At 42.5% G+C, this 13677-nt stretch overlaps 1 protein-coding gene across 2 annotated transcripts in view; it reads left to right on the top strand.

Moving 5' to 3' along the window:
• The window catches only part of GOLGA4 (golgin A4), a 59335-nt gene extending 46527 nt beyond the window's left edge, over positions 1–12808 (top strand). The window contains exons 18-23 of one of the 2 annotated variants that reach the window (XM_056857643.1): positions 1457–1477; positions 1802–1870; positions 3253–3328; positions 4362–4465; positions 6027–6113; positions 12716–12808. In XM_056857643.1, the coding sequence (XP_056713621.1) occupies positions 1457–1477; positions 1802–1870; positions 3253–3328; positions 4362–4465; positions 6027–6113; positions 12716–12739 (381 nt within the window). In that variant the 3' untranslated portion in view covers positions 12740–12808. Of the gene's footprint in view, positions 1–1456; positions 1478–1801; positions 1871–3252; positions 3329–4361; positions 4466–6026; positions 6114–8758; positions 8819–12715 lie in introns of those variants that run through there. The other variant, XM_056857642.1, reaches the window with a different exon arrangement.
• Positions 12809–13677: the final 869 nt, after the last annotated feature.

Below are 13677 nucleotides of genomic sequence, written 5' to 3'. Positions count from 1 at the left end.
GATTTGACCGCCAGCAGTTCTTTGGTCTTGTCAGATGCTCCCTTGTAATTCTCCTTACTAGTGTGTAGCAGTCCATGAAGGGATTAAGTAGATCAGAGTAAAGTGTGGATTGAGGCAATGCGTAATCATCGAGGGAGGCAATTCAGGAGAACTTCCGGTGTCTAAAATGTTTTGAATTCCCGCCACCCGCGTAGATACAACTGGGGGATTCTTACAACCACTTCTAATCCATCTTATATCATCTTTCTCCATCCACACTGCCGGCCTTCCAGATCCGCCTTTAACAGCTATTTTGAGAGTGAGGTGTACTGGGAGGTGGTCGCCCCCCATATACTCCCCCACATGGAGATCTTGTGCCAGAGGGAAAAATTCGCGGGAAATCAGAAAATGGTCTATGGCGCTAGTGCCCCTTGGTGTGTAACATGTAAAGTCCCCTGGTTTATCTGGGGAGACAACACCATTCAAAAAGACCAAATTCTGTGCAAGTGCCAAGGCGGCTAACCGCTTCCCTGCCTGGATGATCTTCGAATCCTTTGACGAACACTGAAACCAGGGCAGAGGAAGTGCCAGTTCATCTATGTTTACTATTGTGGGAAGCAGGTGTGCGTCGGAGGCGCCTATCCTAGCGTTCAAATCCCCGCCAATAAGCATTATTGCAGCTGGATAGATCCGCTGGAGGTCCTCTACAGTTTCCCCAAATTCTTTCCAATGGTCCTCAATCTCCCTTTCTGTTGACAGTGGGGGGCTATAAATATTCACCACTATAAGGGTGTATCCAGAAGAGATTAATTCCAGGACGAGTACTAGATGGTAGGATGAGACTTTCAAAGGGGTGCAAGACACCCCCGGAAGACTACTGGAGATCAAACAAGCTATACCAGCCCTGGGCCGACCACTCCCCATGCCTTTAATGGCCAGAGAAGAGAAGGCCCAGAAACCAGCCACATCTAGGTCTCTGGTACACCAAGTTTCCTGGAGCATAACAATGTGGCAAGTTGAGAGTAGTTCAAGAACCGAGTGATCGTTACTCTTTGCCTTCCACCCGTTCACATTCCAGGTAAGGATTTGGAGTTTCTGAAACCAGTGATTTATGAATATATTTAACATTAGTTTGGATGTCTTGCTTTTGACTGGTTTCTTTGTAAGATGTAGATATATTTCCACTCAGAGACTGAGGTATATTTTGGGCATGACAAAGCTATTTCAGTTAATGGATATTTATTATAAAGTGGTTTTATGTAATGGAAATTATGGATGATAGATTACTTGGCAGTAAGGTCTGCATTATAAACTTAGGAACGATCAATGTTTTGCACATATGAGGCAGAGACATAGGTAGGGAGGCTGATGGGAAATAACAGTGACTTCTATGAGTGCAAAATATTTTGTAGTGCTTTCTGTTCTGTCACAAGAAAACAATTTTATTTAATGTTCTTTTTTTTTTTTTTGGTTCTAGGTAACAATAGCTGAACTTCAGGTAAGATTGACTTAATGAATAGATTTATATTTTTCCCTCTAGTCATTTTCATTTGATGTATACAATAGGTGCAGAAGGTCCCAGGTTCGATCCTTGGCATCTCCAGTTAAAGGACCTGGCAGCAGGCGATGTGAAAGACCTCTGCCTGAGACCCTGTAGATCTGCTGCCAGTCTGGGTAGATGCTAGGTTTGATGGACTGAGGATCTGGTTCAGTATAAGGCCGCTACATGTGTTCAGTAGTGGTCAGAATTAACAAGACGATATGTGCTTCCAAGTGTGTGTTCTCTTCCATGTGCTAAGCTGAAATCTTTTTGTGTTTTCAGACCCAGCTAGCCCAGAAGACAACTCTTATCAATGATTCAAAGTTGAAAGAGCAAGAATTCAGAGAACAGGTAAAGAATAGCTTTGAATAAGAAGGAATGTTCCGTTTTGGGTGTCAGGTACATTAAAGAGTCATTTTCTAGTTACAAAATTACTTTAAAGGAGTTCCTAAACCATTCTGTGCTAACCTACCTCCCGTTTTCAGACTATTATTTATTTATTTATTTATTTATTTATTTTCCAATCTTATAACCCGCTCTACCCCAGCAAGCTGGGCTCAGAGCGGCTCACATAAACTACGAAACATACAGTAAAACCATAAAATCACATAAAACAATTAAGTTAAAAACAGCCCTAACAGATTAAAGTCACAGTTTCTACTTCTTATGGTGCATAGGGTTGCAATATAAAGGCCACAGCATGGCCTGCGGGCAATTGTTCGGCAGCGGCAGGTAAGGTAGGGAGGCCAGCATTTATAGTAAAAACCATAACTGGCCTTAACCATAGGCCTGGTGGAACAGTTCTGTTTGGAGAAGTAAATCAGCAAAACAGAGTTCACAAATTTTAAATCTATTTCAAACTTATTTGAATGTCCTAACAACCTGCCCGGAATTCGCAGTATTATGAAGAAGTTAAGGAAAAAGAGATTCTCAACAACTTTTCGAAACCCATAGTTCTCAGGGAAAGTTTTGTTGAGGAAGGCATGACAGCTAAACTGATTTGAAACCCCTTTAAATTTCTAACACTGTTTCCTGTTTCCATCTTGTATGGTATGATCCAGAGTTCCATGTGTGCTGCAGTGGCTGTATTGAGCCCACGAGGTTTCCTGTTCAGGCCAGCAAATAAAAAAGCTCAAATTTGGTTTTTTTTTAAAGCTTCCCCTTCTTTGAACTGAGTAGTGAAACCAGTAAGAAGGGATGTTCAGTTGGCACAGTGGAGCTCCTGCAACGCTGAAGGTTCCTAAGAGCAAGGAAGGTGTGGGGAGGGGCCATGGCTCAGTGGCATCTGCTTGGCATGCAGAAGGTCCTAGGTTCAATCCTGGGCATCTCCAATTAAGAATCAGGTTGTAGGTGATGTGAAAGTCCTCCACCGGAGAGCCACTGCCAGTCTGAGCAGACAGTACTGACTGTGATGGACCGATGGCATGATTCAGTATAAGGCAGCTTTATCTACCTGATCTTTAAATAGACCTACTTGAATTAGACTCTGAAACCTACTTGAATGGGGGAAAGTACAATATCTCCTTCTTCGCTGGTTATTAACCAGTATGTCTAATGTACATTGGCACATTTCAAGTTGGTAAGTTTAGCAAAACAAGATGCAAAATATTCAACAACCACATGCGATTACATTTAGGGTAGTTGGTAGCTTTGCAGTTTTCCATTAAACATCAGAGTTAAAACGTATTCCAAGTTGTTTGTTTTTTCCTCATCACCAGTCACTTTATTTTCAGATTCACACACTACAAGACCGATTGAAAAATTACGAGAAGGGCATGTACGTCATGACAGTTGGAACGCCTTACAGGGGTGAGGAATGTTTGTCTTGGCATTGAGGAACAAAGTAAAGTATAAGTAAACACTTGCAAATGCAACTCTAGCTGCAAGCCTATGCCCACTCCCTTGGGGAGGGGTCTGATGGAGCTCAACTGGATGCAGTTCTGAGTGAACATGCATGTATATGTACATTTTTTATATGGGTGTACTTTGGGTAAGAGATGTTTTTGTAGCCTCAGAAGTAATCTGCAAAGAAGAGTTAAAAGAAGTAGCCTTTTGTGGTGGTTTGTCACCAGTGTAAGGTCACATAAAGACTTAATGAGAGCTGTCATTTCATCAGCATTCCCAGTCTTAGTTCATGCTGATCCTTTGTGTTGAGTGGACCCATAAGGATTTTGCCATGTATCTGGAACCTGTACTCTACAAGCAACCTTGGGCAATGTAAGGATGGGTTTTCTTTAAGATCTTCCATAAAAGGCTTGCTCCTGTCAGGTTAATGACTTCAAGCTGTGCTGCAGCTCTTAATTCTGGTATTGTTTTCATCTGTGAAGGAATACATGATTGAAACAGGGCATAGGGCTATGAACTAAGGCAATCTCTGAATATATCTGAGTCTGTTCCTATCCACACCTGTTCATAGATCTTTCTATATATTCCCCCTTAAAAAAATCTGCTCTATGAAGGAATGTGTGTATCTGCAACTGAATGTCCTGGCAGGTTAAAATGTTCCCCCACTGGTTTCTGAATGGTGTGGTTTCTGATTCCAGTCTTATGTCCATTTAATCTTTGTTTCAGGGACAAAGATTATTGAGTTGAAAACACAAAGATATTCCCTATAAAAATACCATAATTGTCATCATTGATTTACACTGTTATCCTCAGGACACTTTGTTAGGAGTAAGCCCCATTGAAATAGACCTGAGTAGGAGTCTGGGTAGATGTGTGTATGATTATACTGTTATATACCTAAGTACCTCTTATATTTTAAAATTCGGCCATCTGGAATAGGTATTCAGACTTCTGTATGAGAGTAGACTAGTATAAAATGTTGTTTTTGTTTATGCAGATGGGAATCTCTGCCATTCTGACGTGTCTCTCTTTGGTGAGCCTACCGAGTTTGAATACTTGAGGAAAGTGCTCTTTGAATATATGATGGGCCGTGAGACAAAGGTACCTTTCTTGTTCAGGACACATAATGATCATGTTAAGAACTGTGCTGGGGAAGCAGTAGCTCTGTAGGATGGCCCAGAGGAGAAGTGCTGCGGCAAGGTGGGGGCACTCCTCACCAGGGCGGCCACCACAGCGAACAGAGCATGGGGCCACTAGCAGTGACTTTATTTTAGTGATCTGCCATAATATATATTCTGCTATATAGTAACACTTTTATAGAGGTTTAGACAAAAAGTGTAAAATCATAAACACTTTCAAACTGTTTAAACTGATTACCAAACGTAATGAAATCAGTCTTCCAAACCACATACCAGCCTCCTGCCTCCTCTGCTGTCACTCCCGTTCAACCTGCTCTCTTCCATTGCTCTCTCTATCCCAGTGGATCCGAAACTCTTCATTTCTCTCCCACAACCCTTCCACTGAACTTTTAGAGCACCTTCCTTGCAAGTTCTAGTTTCCATATGCTGGTGGTTAGGAATGTTTTGGGCTGGGAAGGCTCTGTAGTTCCAAAGTGAATGCTGACCTACTAGTGTTAAAGTCTTAGCATGTGATTTGTTTTTGGGACTGGCTCTGTTCGCTTTTTCAAAATGGAAATAACTTGAATCTTCAAGGCAATATCCCAAAAACACTTTTCCAAACAGCAGTAATGTTTCTGTAACTATGGATACTAAAAACCTATTCAGGCGAGGGCTGGCTGTTTTGTTCGGCAGTACGGCCTTTTGCCATGCCGTTGATAGACAAATGCCATAATTAAAACCTGTTTGTTACACTCCTCACTTTCAGCATCTCTACAGGGCACAACTGGGACTTGATGTAGCTGCTGAGTTAATGCATCAAAAGGAATTCAATTGCTACTAGTATGTAGCACACCGAAATACATGCTGGCCTGATTTTTTCAGTCAAAAACATCATGAATTTGGTTATCACAGTAGCTCTTCGGTTGTCCTTGTCTCTTCCAGAGCTATCTTTTCATTGCTCATTGTTTTCACCAGGGCAAGAGATGCTTCACATAACTCATTAGTCTTCCCGCTTCTTGTCTACTTTTTAAAAACTTATTCACAGGTCCTCCGATGTCTATTTCTATGCAGAACACCATACCTTGTCTAAGATTGTTTTGACAAATATCTGTGATTGATGTGGTTAAGTTTTTATGGGCTCAGTTCTAGGCAGATCTCTTTGGAAGTATGTTATTCAATGGGGATTACTCCCAGGAAAGTACCTTTAGGGTTGGCAGCCTATGTAAGAAGAATGAAGGGTTGGGGCACAGGGAATCTTTGAGCATCTTTTTTCTTTCTACTGTGGCTTTTATTAGCCATTAAAGTAACATAGAGTGGCTTGTAGCACCTTCTACTAAAAGTGCTGCTTGCCTCAGCACAAGGAACCTTCCTTTTTTCAAGAAAGCCTGCCATGTCAGAGGAAGGCTTTCGCCAGAGGAAAGCACCACTGTTATTGGAACAAAGCCACAGGATCTATCCCAATGCTTGGATTCTGAAAAGTCCAAAATTCTGTCTGGTAGGTCATACCTTTGTCATGCCATTTTCATTGTTCACTTGTTCTTTAGACAATGGCAAAGGTCATAACTACTGTGCTGAAGTTCCCTGCCGACCAAGCACAGAAGATCTTAGAACGAGAAGATGCACGGGCACTGGTAAGTAGTAGTAAGAGAATGAACAGCTGCTGTTGGTGGCACTCTTTGGGTATTAGGCATTTCCCTGATCCCAGAAGAACTGTATGGTTAAATTATATTTGAGCAGTTCTTTTCATAAATGTGCCTTGGAGGCCCAGCCCAGGTCAAGGGCTGCATCTACGAATCTTCTAAAACTGCTTCAAAAGTGTGGTGTTTCTTTTTTTAAATGCACTAGCCAAGCAAATCCCAAGCCATGTGCTCAACAATTAATATATATTTTTGGTAGAAGCAGAAGGAGTACTTTGGTGTGCGCTATCTTCCTGTTTTGACAGGTTTAATCAAGCAAACTCGGTTCAGTAAATTCCATTCAGTAAACATCTCCCTTGCCCTCACCTGGATGACCCAGGCTAGCCCGATCTCATCACATCTTGGAAGCTAAGCAGGGTCATCCCTACTCAGTATTTGGGTGGGAGACCACCAAGGGAATCCAGGGTTGTGATGCAGAGGCAGGCAATGGCAAACCGCCTCGGAACGTCTCTTGCCTTTAAAAACTCCGCCCGGGGTCACTATAAGTCAGCTGTGACTTGATGGCTCTTTCCACCAGCCCTGATTAAACTAATAGTAGACTTGTCCATATTTGCAGTTTAAATGGCCACTTTGGGAATGGCAGAGTTGAAAACTGCTGCTTATAAAGTGGAAATTGGAAAAAATATATTTGACTATAGTAAAAACCTAAATTCAGCAAAGTGATGGATGCCTGTGTAAGTAATGACAGGCAAACATCAGGGTTTATCAGGCTGTTACTTGTAGGGCTTATCTCTCTTGCAAGATGTATATATGGGCCATAGATACATGTGCTTTAGATAATGACTAATACACTCTGTCTCTTTCACAATTCCAGTAGAAGTGGAAAATAATGGGAAATATTACCCATATTAATAGACCTTGGTCATTATTAGCCAACATTTTCAGATTATTCTCCCGGCTGTTGAAGATCAGCATGGTTATTATTTATTTTTATTTGTTTAAATTTGTAGCCTGCCCTCAACCCCAGCAAGCCAGGCTCAGGGCAGGTAACAGCCACCACAATACATAAAATCATCAGTATCATTAAAACATCAACAACCTCAAAAACATCAAAAACCTCAGAAAACATCAGTAAAACCTCATAATACAGTCATAAATAGTAAGGTACAGGTAAAGGTCCCCTGTGCAAGCACCGGGTCATTCCTGACCCATGGGGTGACGTCACATCCCGACGTTTCCAAGGCAGACTTTGTTTGCGGGGTGGTTTGCCAGTGCCTTCCCCAGTCATCTTCCCTTTATTCCCAGCAAGCTGGGTACTCATTTCACCGACCTCGGAAGGATGGAAGGCTGAGTCAACCTTGAGCCGGCTACCTGAAACCAACTTCCGTTGGGATCGAACTCAGGTCGTGAGCAGAGCTTTTGACTGCAGTACTGCAGCTTAACACTCTGCGCCACGGGGCTCCTACAGTCATAAATAGGTGGCCTTAAATTTACCCAGTAAATTTTTGAAGGAGTGTAGTAAGGGAGACACAGGGGTCTAAATTAGCTGCAGTGCTTTCTAATGTGTGGACTTCTGAGCTTTATTGGGAAGAAATAAGTAGTTAAATTTGGGAGTATTACATGAAAATTTGGTTGAAAAACACACACATTACTATTAGCTCATATTCCTGTTTGGCTACTTTGCTGAAAACGGTGACCTGCTTGAATGCATTCTAATCCTTTTGACGTGCTTTTCTGTCAGCCCTGGGTTTTGACAAAACGAAGCTGCGTGTGTCCCTGCCCTGTTTTGGAATCTAGCATCTTTACAGCCCATTCCTGAGCTTTCAACTTGCAGGGACAGTGGGGAGGATGTGCCGCCGCAGCGCCTCCTAAAAAGTTTCCTGCAAGCTGAAAGCATAAAAAAAGCCTTTAACTGGCTTTTTTCGTGTAAAATGGGGCAAAAAGCCCCATAGAGAATAGCAAGGCTGTGCCTGCAAAAAACCAGGCACAGCAACGCCATTCTTGGCACCGGCGTCCGGGGCTGAAAGGGGACAGGAGGCTGCCTAATGGCAGCTCCTCCCCCGGAACGCCTCCAGGGACACCGGAACGCCCCCCAGAATGCCAGCGCGGGCCTTTACGCTGGTGGGACACCAGCAGAAGGCCCCGCTGGCATTCTAGGGTGGTGCTGCGGCGTCCGGAGACCAGTGTCTGGGCCTCCATACTGGCTGCTGGGGCCACTAATGCCGGCGTAAGTAGCCCAGGCGCTGGTGCAGGGTGGGGTGGGGTGCAGAACACTAGTGCAGCCCCTTCCTGGCCTCCTAAGGGCTTTCGTCCTTGAAGGTCAGGAATGCGCTGTTAGTTAGGAAAGACCCTGTGCCTCGAGTAGGGTATCCTCAGCTAAAAAGTCATCAGGTGGAACAGGCTCATGGGTTGTGCACGAAATAGCATTAGTCTAAGCTTGCTGGAGTGAGGTGGGGCTGAGATTGCTGATAATTTTTGTTTAACACCTGCAGAGTGTCAGGACTGTACAAAGCTTAAAGAGCCATGCTTACTTAATAGTCTTGCATGCACAGCTGTGGGAATATGGAGTCATGTCTAAATTCACGCTTGCTTTTATTAACACCATAACCCATTTAGCTGTTTTCTTCCTGGCTTCATAGTTCACCGCACCTCGCAGTGGTATCTTCTGACTTAACCATCAATCAGTCCTTTAGATAGCATGTGGGTGAGTGTTGCCTTACATACTATGCTTGTATCCCCCCACCCCACTTTTCTTTTTGTTGGAAATAGTAATAATCGGTCTCTTATACTAACACGCATGCTGTATTCCTGAGCCTATGGAAGTGCTAATCCAGTATCCAGTCACCTTTCAGAGGGGGGGGGGTAATGGGATGTTGCAGGGAAGCAGCGGTAAGTCAGGTCTGTGTCAGCAATAGACCAAACACTTTAAAGTAGCTCTGCCTGGTAGCATGGTAAGAGTGGTTGAGCTCTACTGGGAGAGGACAGAGTACTTAGTTGCAAGGCCTATATGTGGTGACGAACAGACCTGGTACCTTTCATTCTGTCTCTTGGGAAAAGGCAGGCTGGTGTGAGTGGAATCATCTGTGTGAGTGAAATAAGAAAATTAGAAAGGCCATGCTGGATCAGACCAAGGCCCGTCAAGTCCAACGGTCTGTTCACACAGTGGCCAACCAGGTGCCTCTAGGAAACCCAGAAACAAGATGATTGCAGCAGCATTATCTTGCCTGTGTTCCAAAGCACCTAATATAACAGGAATACTCATCTGATCCTGGAGAGAATAGGTATGCATCATGACTAGTATCCATTTTTACTAGTAGCTGTGAATAGCCTTCTCCTTCATGAACATGTCCACTACTCTCTTAAAGCCTTCCAAGTTGGTAGTGATCACCACACCCTGGGGCAGGGAGTTCCACAATTTATGTGTTGTGTGAAGAAATACTTCCTTTTGTTAGTTTTGAATCTCTCACCCTCCAGCTTCATCAAATGACCCTGCGTTCTAGTATTATGAGAGAGGGAGAAAAGCTTCTCCCTGTCCACTCTCTCCACACCATGCATAATTTTATAGACCTCTATAAAAGATCCAACCTGGTGGCTAGGCAGCGAAAGCCTGTTTGTAAATGCAGGCATTAAAGGGAATTCAAATCACAACCTGAAGCCATAGCCAGCTTAAGTTTAATTACCTCAGCCAGGCTTTTCCTGTGACTATCTGGAGACATTCGCTACTCAACTGTTCTTTAAAAACACCTGCTTATAAATAAATCTTTGTTGTTTTTATAAACCTCCTGCCTCAATGATCTTCATGTTCACCACAAAACTTACCTCACGGTGGCAAACACAAAGCCTTTATACCTGCTACATCAGCTATACTGTAAAACTGAGGGGAACAACTGAGGGGAAATTTTATTTCAAAGGAGCCTGGTTCCCCATATCTTAAGAGGCTGTGTGGATCTCCTTGGTTGATTTTTGGAGACTGTCACTCCAGCAAAAGCACATTTAAAAATGAAACTACGGTAATTGCTTTTAAAAATTAAATAGTTGGCATTTTAAAAAGTGGTGGGTTGGGCTATTCATTGGGTACCCTTTTTGCTAAATGGCCTTCTGAAAGGCTGATTTGTCACTACTGTTGCACTTGGCTCAGCTGAGGAGGCCACATTGCTGCAGATTCTTTTCAAAATTTGAGCGAGAGCAGGAATAACCACAAATAGCCAGATTAACAAATCATGAATCACACATGACACACATGAAGCTGCCTTATACTGAATCAGACCCTTGGTCCATCCAAGTCAGTATAGGCTGGCAGTGGTTCTCCAGGGTCTCAGGCAGAGGTCTTTCACATCACCTCCTACCTGACCCTTTGAACTGGAGAAGCCGGGATTGAACCTGGGACCTTCTGCATGCCAAGCAGATGCTCTACCTCTGAGTCACGGTCCTTCCCCAAATCAAACTGGTTTATTAAGCACAATAGCACACTACACTAGTAACATCGAATAATTAAGTAAAACTACACAAAATGCATCATATTACTTCACCAGTTGGAATTAAGGATACCAGCGCAAGCTACAGGGTGGCTAGTTGGTTAGTTCAGAGGTGGAGAGACCCTCTGTTCTTCTCAGGGATGGCAAGAAGAAAGGTAGCACCCACCGTAATACCTAGATTTGCTCCTGTTGTGTTTGGAGAGCAGAGAAACGAGCTTGGTTTCCTGGGATGGCATCTTTCTCTCTAGACTTCTCCTTGGACTGCTCTGAGCTTCCGTTGGCTAGATGGTCCACTTTTCAAGCAATATGTTTGCTTTAAGTGGGCAGGTCAAAGGTTCAGTGACACCATCTCCTTTCAGCTGTCTTGCCCATGCCTATTTTGACCACAAGAAAAACATACTTTCATGTGAAGCAAAGGTTTAAACAAGTTTTAGCACTCCCAACCAATCCTGTTCCATCTTCCTCTATATTGCTTCAGGCAGCAGTTTCTGTTTTAAATAAGTACTTTGCTTAAGCTGACCTCCCAATTTTTCAGAAACTCACGCACGAGACCCTCAGAGACATTTTGACCAATTTAACCACGGATCTCTTTTCCATTGCTTACCAAAGGGTTTTTCAGTAACTGGTTCTGTCCGTTCTTTTATCCCAAACTTGCATTTATGACATGTAGGTCTCTTTACAGATGGAAATCTTGCTTTTTTCACCTGTAGCCTCTGAACTTTTAATTCCTTAGCCTAATTCTGATTTGGATCTGGGGTGGGGGTTCTTGGACCCTAAAGTCAGGGGTTCTCCTGCTATACGACTTTGCGTTATTGTCAGCGGAAGAAGAAAAAAAAGGCAATCATTTGGAATGCAGGATATATTTGGGAAGAAGGGCCTTCTGAATGACATTTTTTTAAAAACCGTTGGAGAGTTTTATGCCATTTTAAGAACACTACAGCAGCCAGTCATGTTTGCTTTCTTACTAACCTCTGACCAATGAATTCATCGTGATTGAATGGTGTATAATCCAGTGCACACTAGGCTATATCATACCCTAGCTGGTAACAGTAGAAGAGTCCACAAACTTTTGCTGATGTCCTCAGGTGATCAGATCCTATTAAACTCTTAGAATAGAAGATGGCAGAAATTTCAGCTTGTAAGTATACTGAGGTCCATACCCTGCACTGCTTAGTGGCTTCAACCAAGTCAAGGCCCTTGCTATCTCACTCAGATATGATCACTGACTGTCCCACTCATACTAACAGTGCATTCCTAAGGAGAGTTACTCCAGTCTAAGCCCATTCATTTCAATGGGCTTAGACTGGAGTAACTCTCCTTAGGAATGCACTGTAAATCACATTCTCCATGCACTGGTGCACCTGAGCTATACTCTGGAGAAGGCCAATATAGTGGCTGACAATTACTTGCCATTAACAAGGACTTTTTTTAGTCAATTAAATTAAGGCCAGAAAGGATTCTAGCTACATTATCAAGATGAGTTGTACTCACTGAGTATAGAAGAATCATGAGTCTGTCATTGTTTCTGAATCATTTGATTTTAGAGAAGAAACGTATGTGGTTATAGTTCGGACTCTAAGCTTTTATTTCTTTGTTTTGTGTAGTTTTACATGCAATTAATAACCAGGCAGGCATTAAAAGCTTTGCTTCCAAGTTATGAGCGGTTTTGCAGGTTTTGTTATGTTAGTTAAATGTTAGATAATTTTGAGTGTCAACAATGTTTTATGTTCAATACCTTGATAAGCTTTGGCAATCAAGAGAAACATTCTTTTGAGCGTTAATTTGGCACTAAAATGTAACTGTTACCAATGATAGTTTAATAGATTTACATTTTTTTTAAGATTAATTTTTGTAACGACCTTTGACCATATGCAAAAAAATTGAACCTTGAACCCTATGTGCGATTAATAAATGCATCTGTGTCCAGCAACAGATTTCAAAACTACATTTTCAGTGTCTTAGAATATAGTTGTTGTTTCAGGATTGTTTTCCTGCAGTAGTTGTAACAAGCCATTGTTTCATGACATGCCTATTTAAGGTATATTGAATATATCTTGCTTCGCCGTGGATCAGTTTACTTTCACTTACCTTTTATTTTCTCTCTTCACTCCCTCCCCTCAGTCCTGGCTACGACCATCGCCTTGAAGAACTTGCAACACATGAACTCGGTAGCAGATGATACGGCTTTAAAATGATCATATCTCTGTTTCAGCACCTTAGAGGATGGACTGTTGAAGAAGTACGGTTCTGGGTCGAACCATAGCAAAATAAAGAACAGTGAGGGGCCTTGGCTATGAAAACAACTATTCAGCTGCCTTGGGGAAAGAATGTTAATCGGTTTTCTATTTTGTGTTAGACTTTTTATTAAAGAGAGAGAAGATGGTATCTTTCAAAATGCTTTGCCTCGCTGCAGTATCATAGTAACAGTTTCAATGGGGGGGGCAGGGTGTCTCTCTTTAATGACTTAACCGTTGGAACTTCCTATTTATTTTATTGGGTGGGAGGGGTGTTTGTTTGAAATAATTGTGCAATATACCTTGGGTGGTAGCAGGCCTTAGATTATTGTTCCTGGTAAATTATGCCCCTGTTGACTCCCCCCCCCCCCACTGGATCTACTGATTGAAGGCCATCCCTTTAAACTTTTGCTTACAACGAATCCACATGGCGGTACCTCATCTGTTTATTCCTAGCTTTTGTACTTATATTATATTTACACTGCTGTAAATTGTAAATAGTTACTCCCTAAACTGTATCATAATCTGGTCTCTGACTGTTGGCAGTGCTAATCTTGCAGAGCTGGGAGGAGAAAATAAAATTCTATTTACTGTATAATGCTGCAGCCTGAAGCCCTTATTAATTTTGGGAGTTACTGACTGAATAAACCGCTTGATCAGTGCAAGATGGTGAGTGAGCTGCCCCCCAATCTGATTCTGAAATGTAGAAGGAGAGTTGGTTTTTATATGCCAATTTTCTCTACCTTTTAAGGAGAATCAGACCTGTTTACAATCTCATTCCCTTCCTATCCCCACAACAGGCACTTTGTGATGTAGGTGAGGCTGAGAGAGCTCTAAGAGAACTGTGAC

Source organism: Euleptes europaea, chromosome 11 (assembly GCF_029931775.1).
Source record: "Euleptes europaea isolate rEulEur1 chromosome 11, rEulEur1.hap1, whole genome shotgun sequence".
NCBI lineage: Eukaryota > Metazoa > Chordata > Lepidosauria > Squamata > Sphaerodactylidae > Euleptes > Euleptes europaea.
This window is presented reverse-complemented; position numbering and strand designations above follow the sequence as displayed.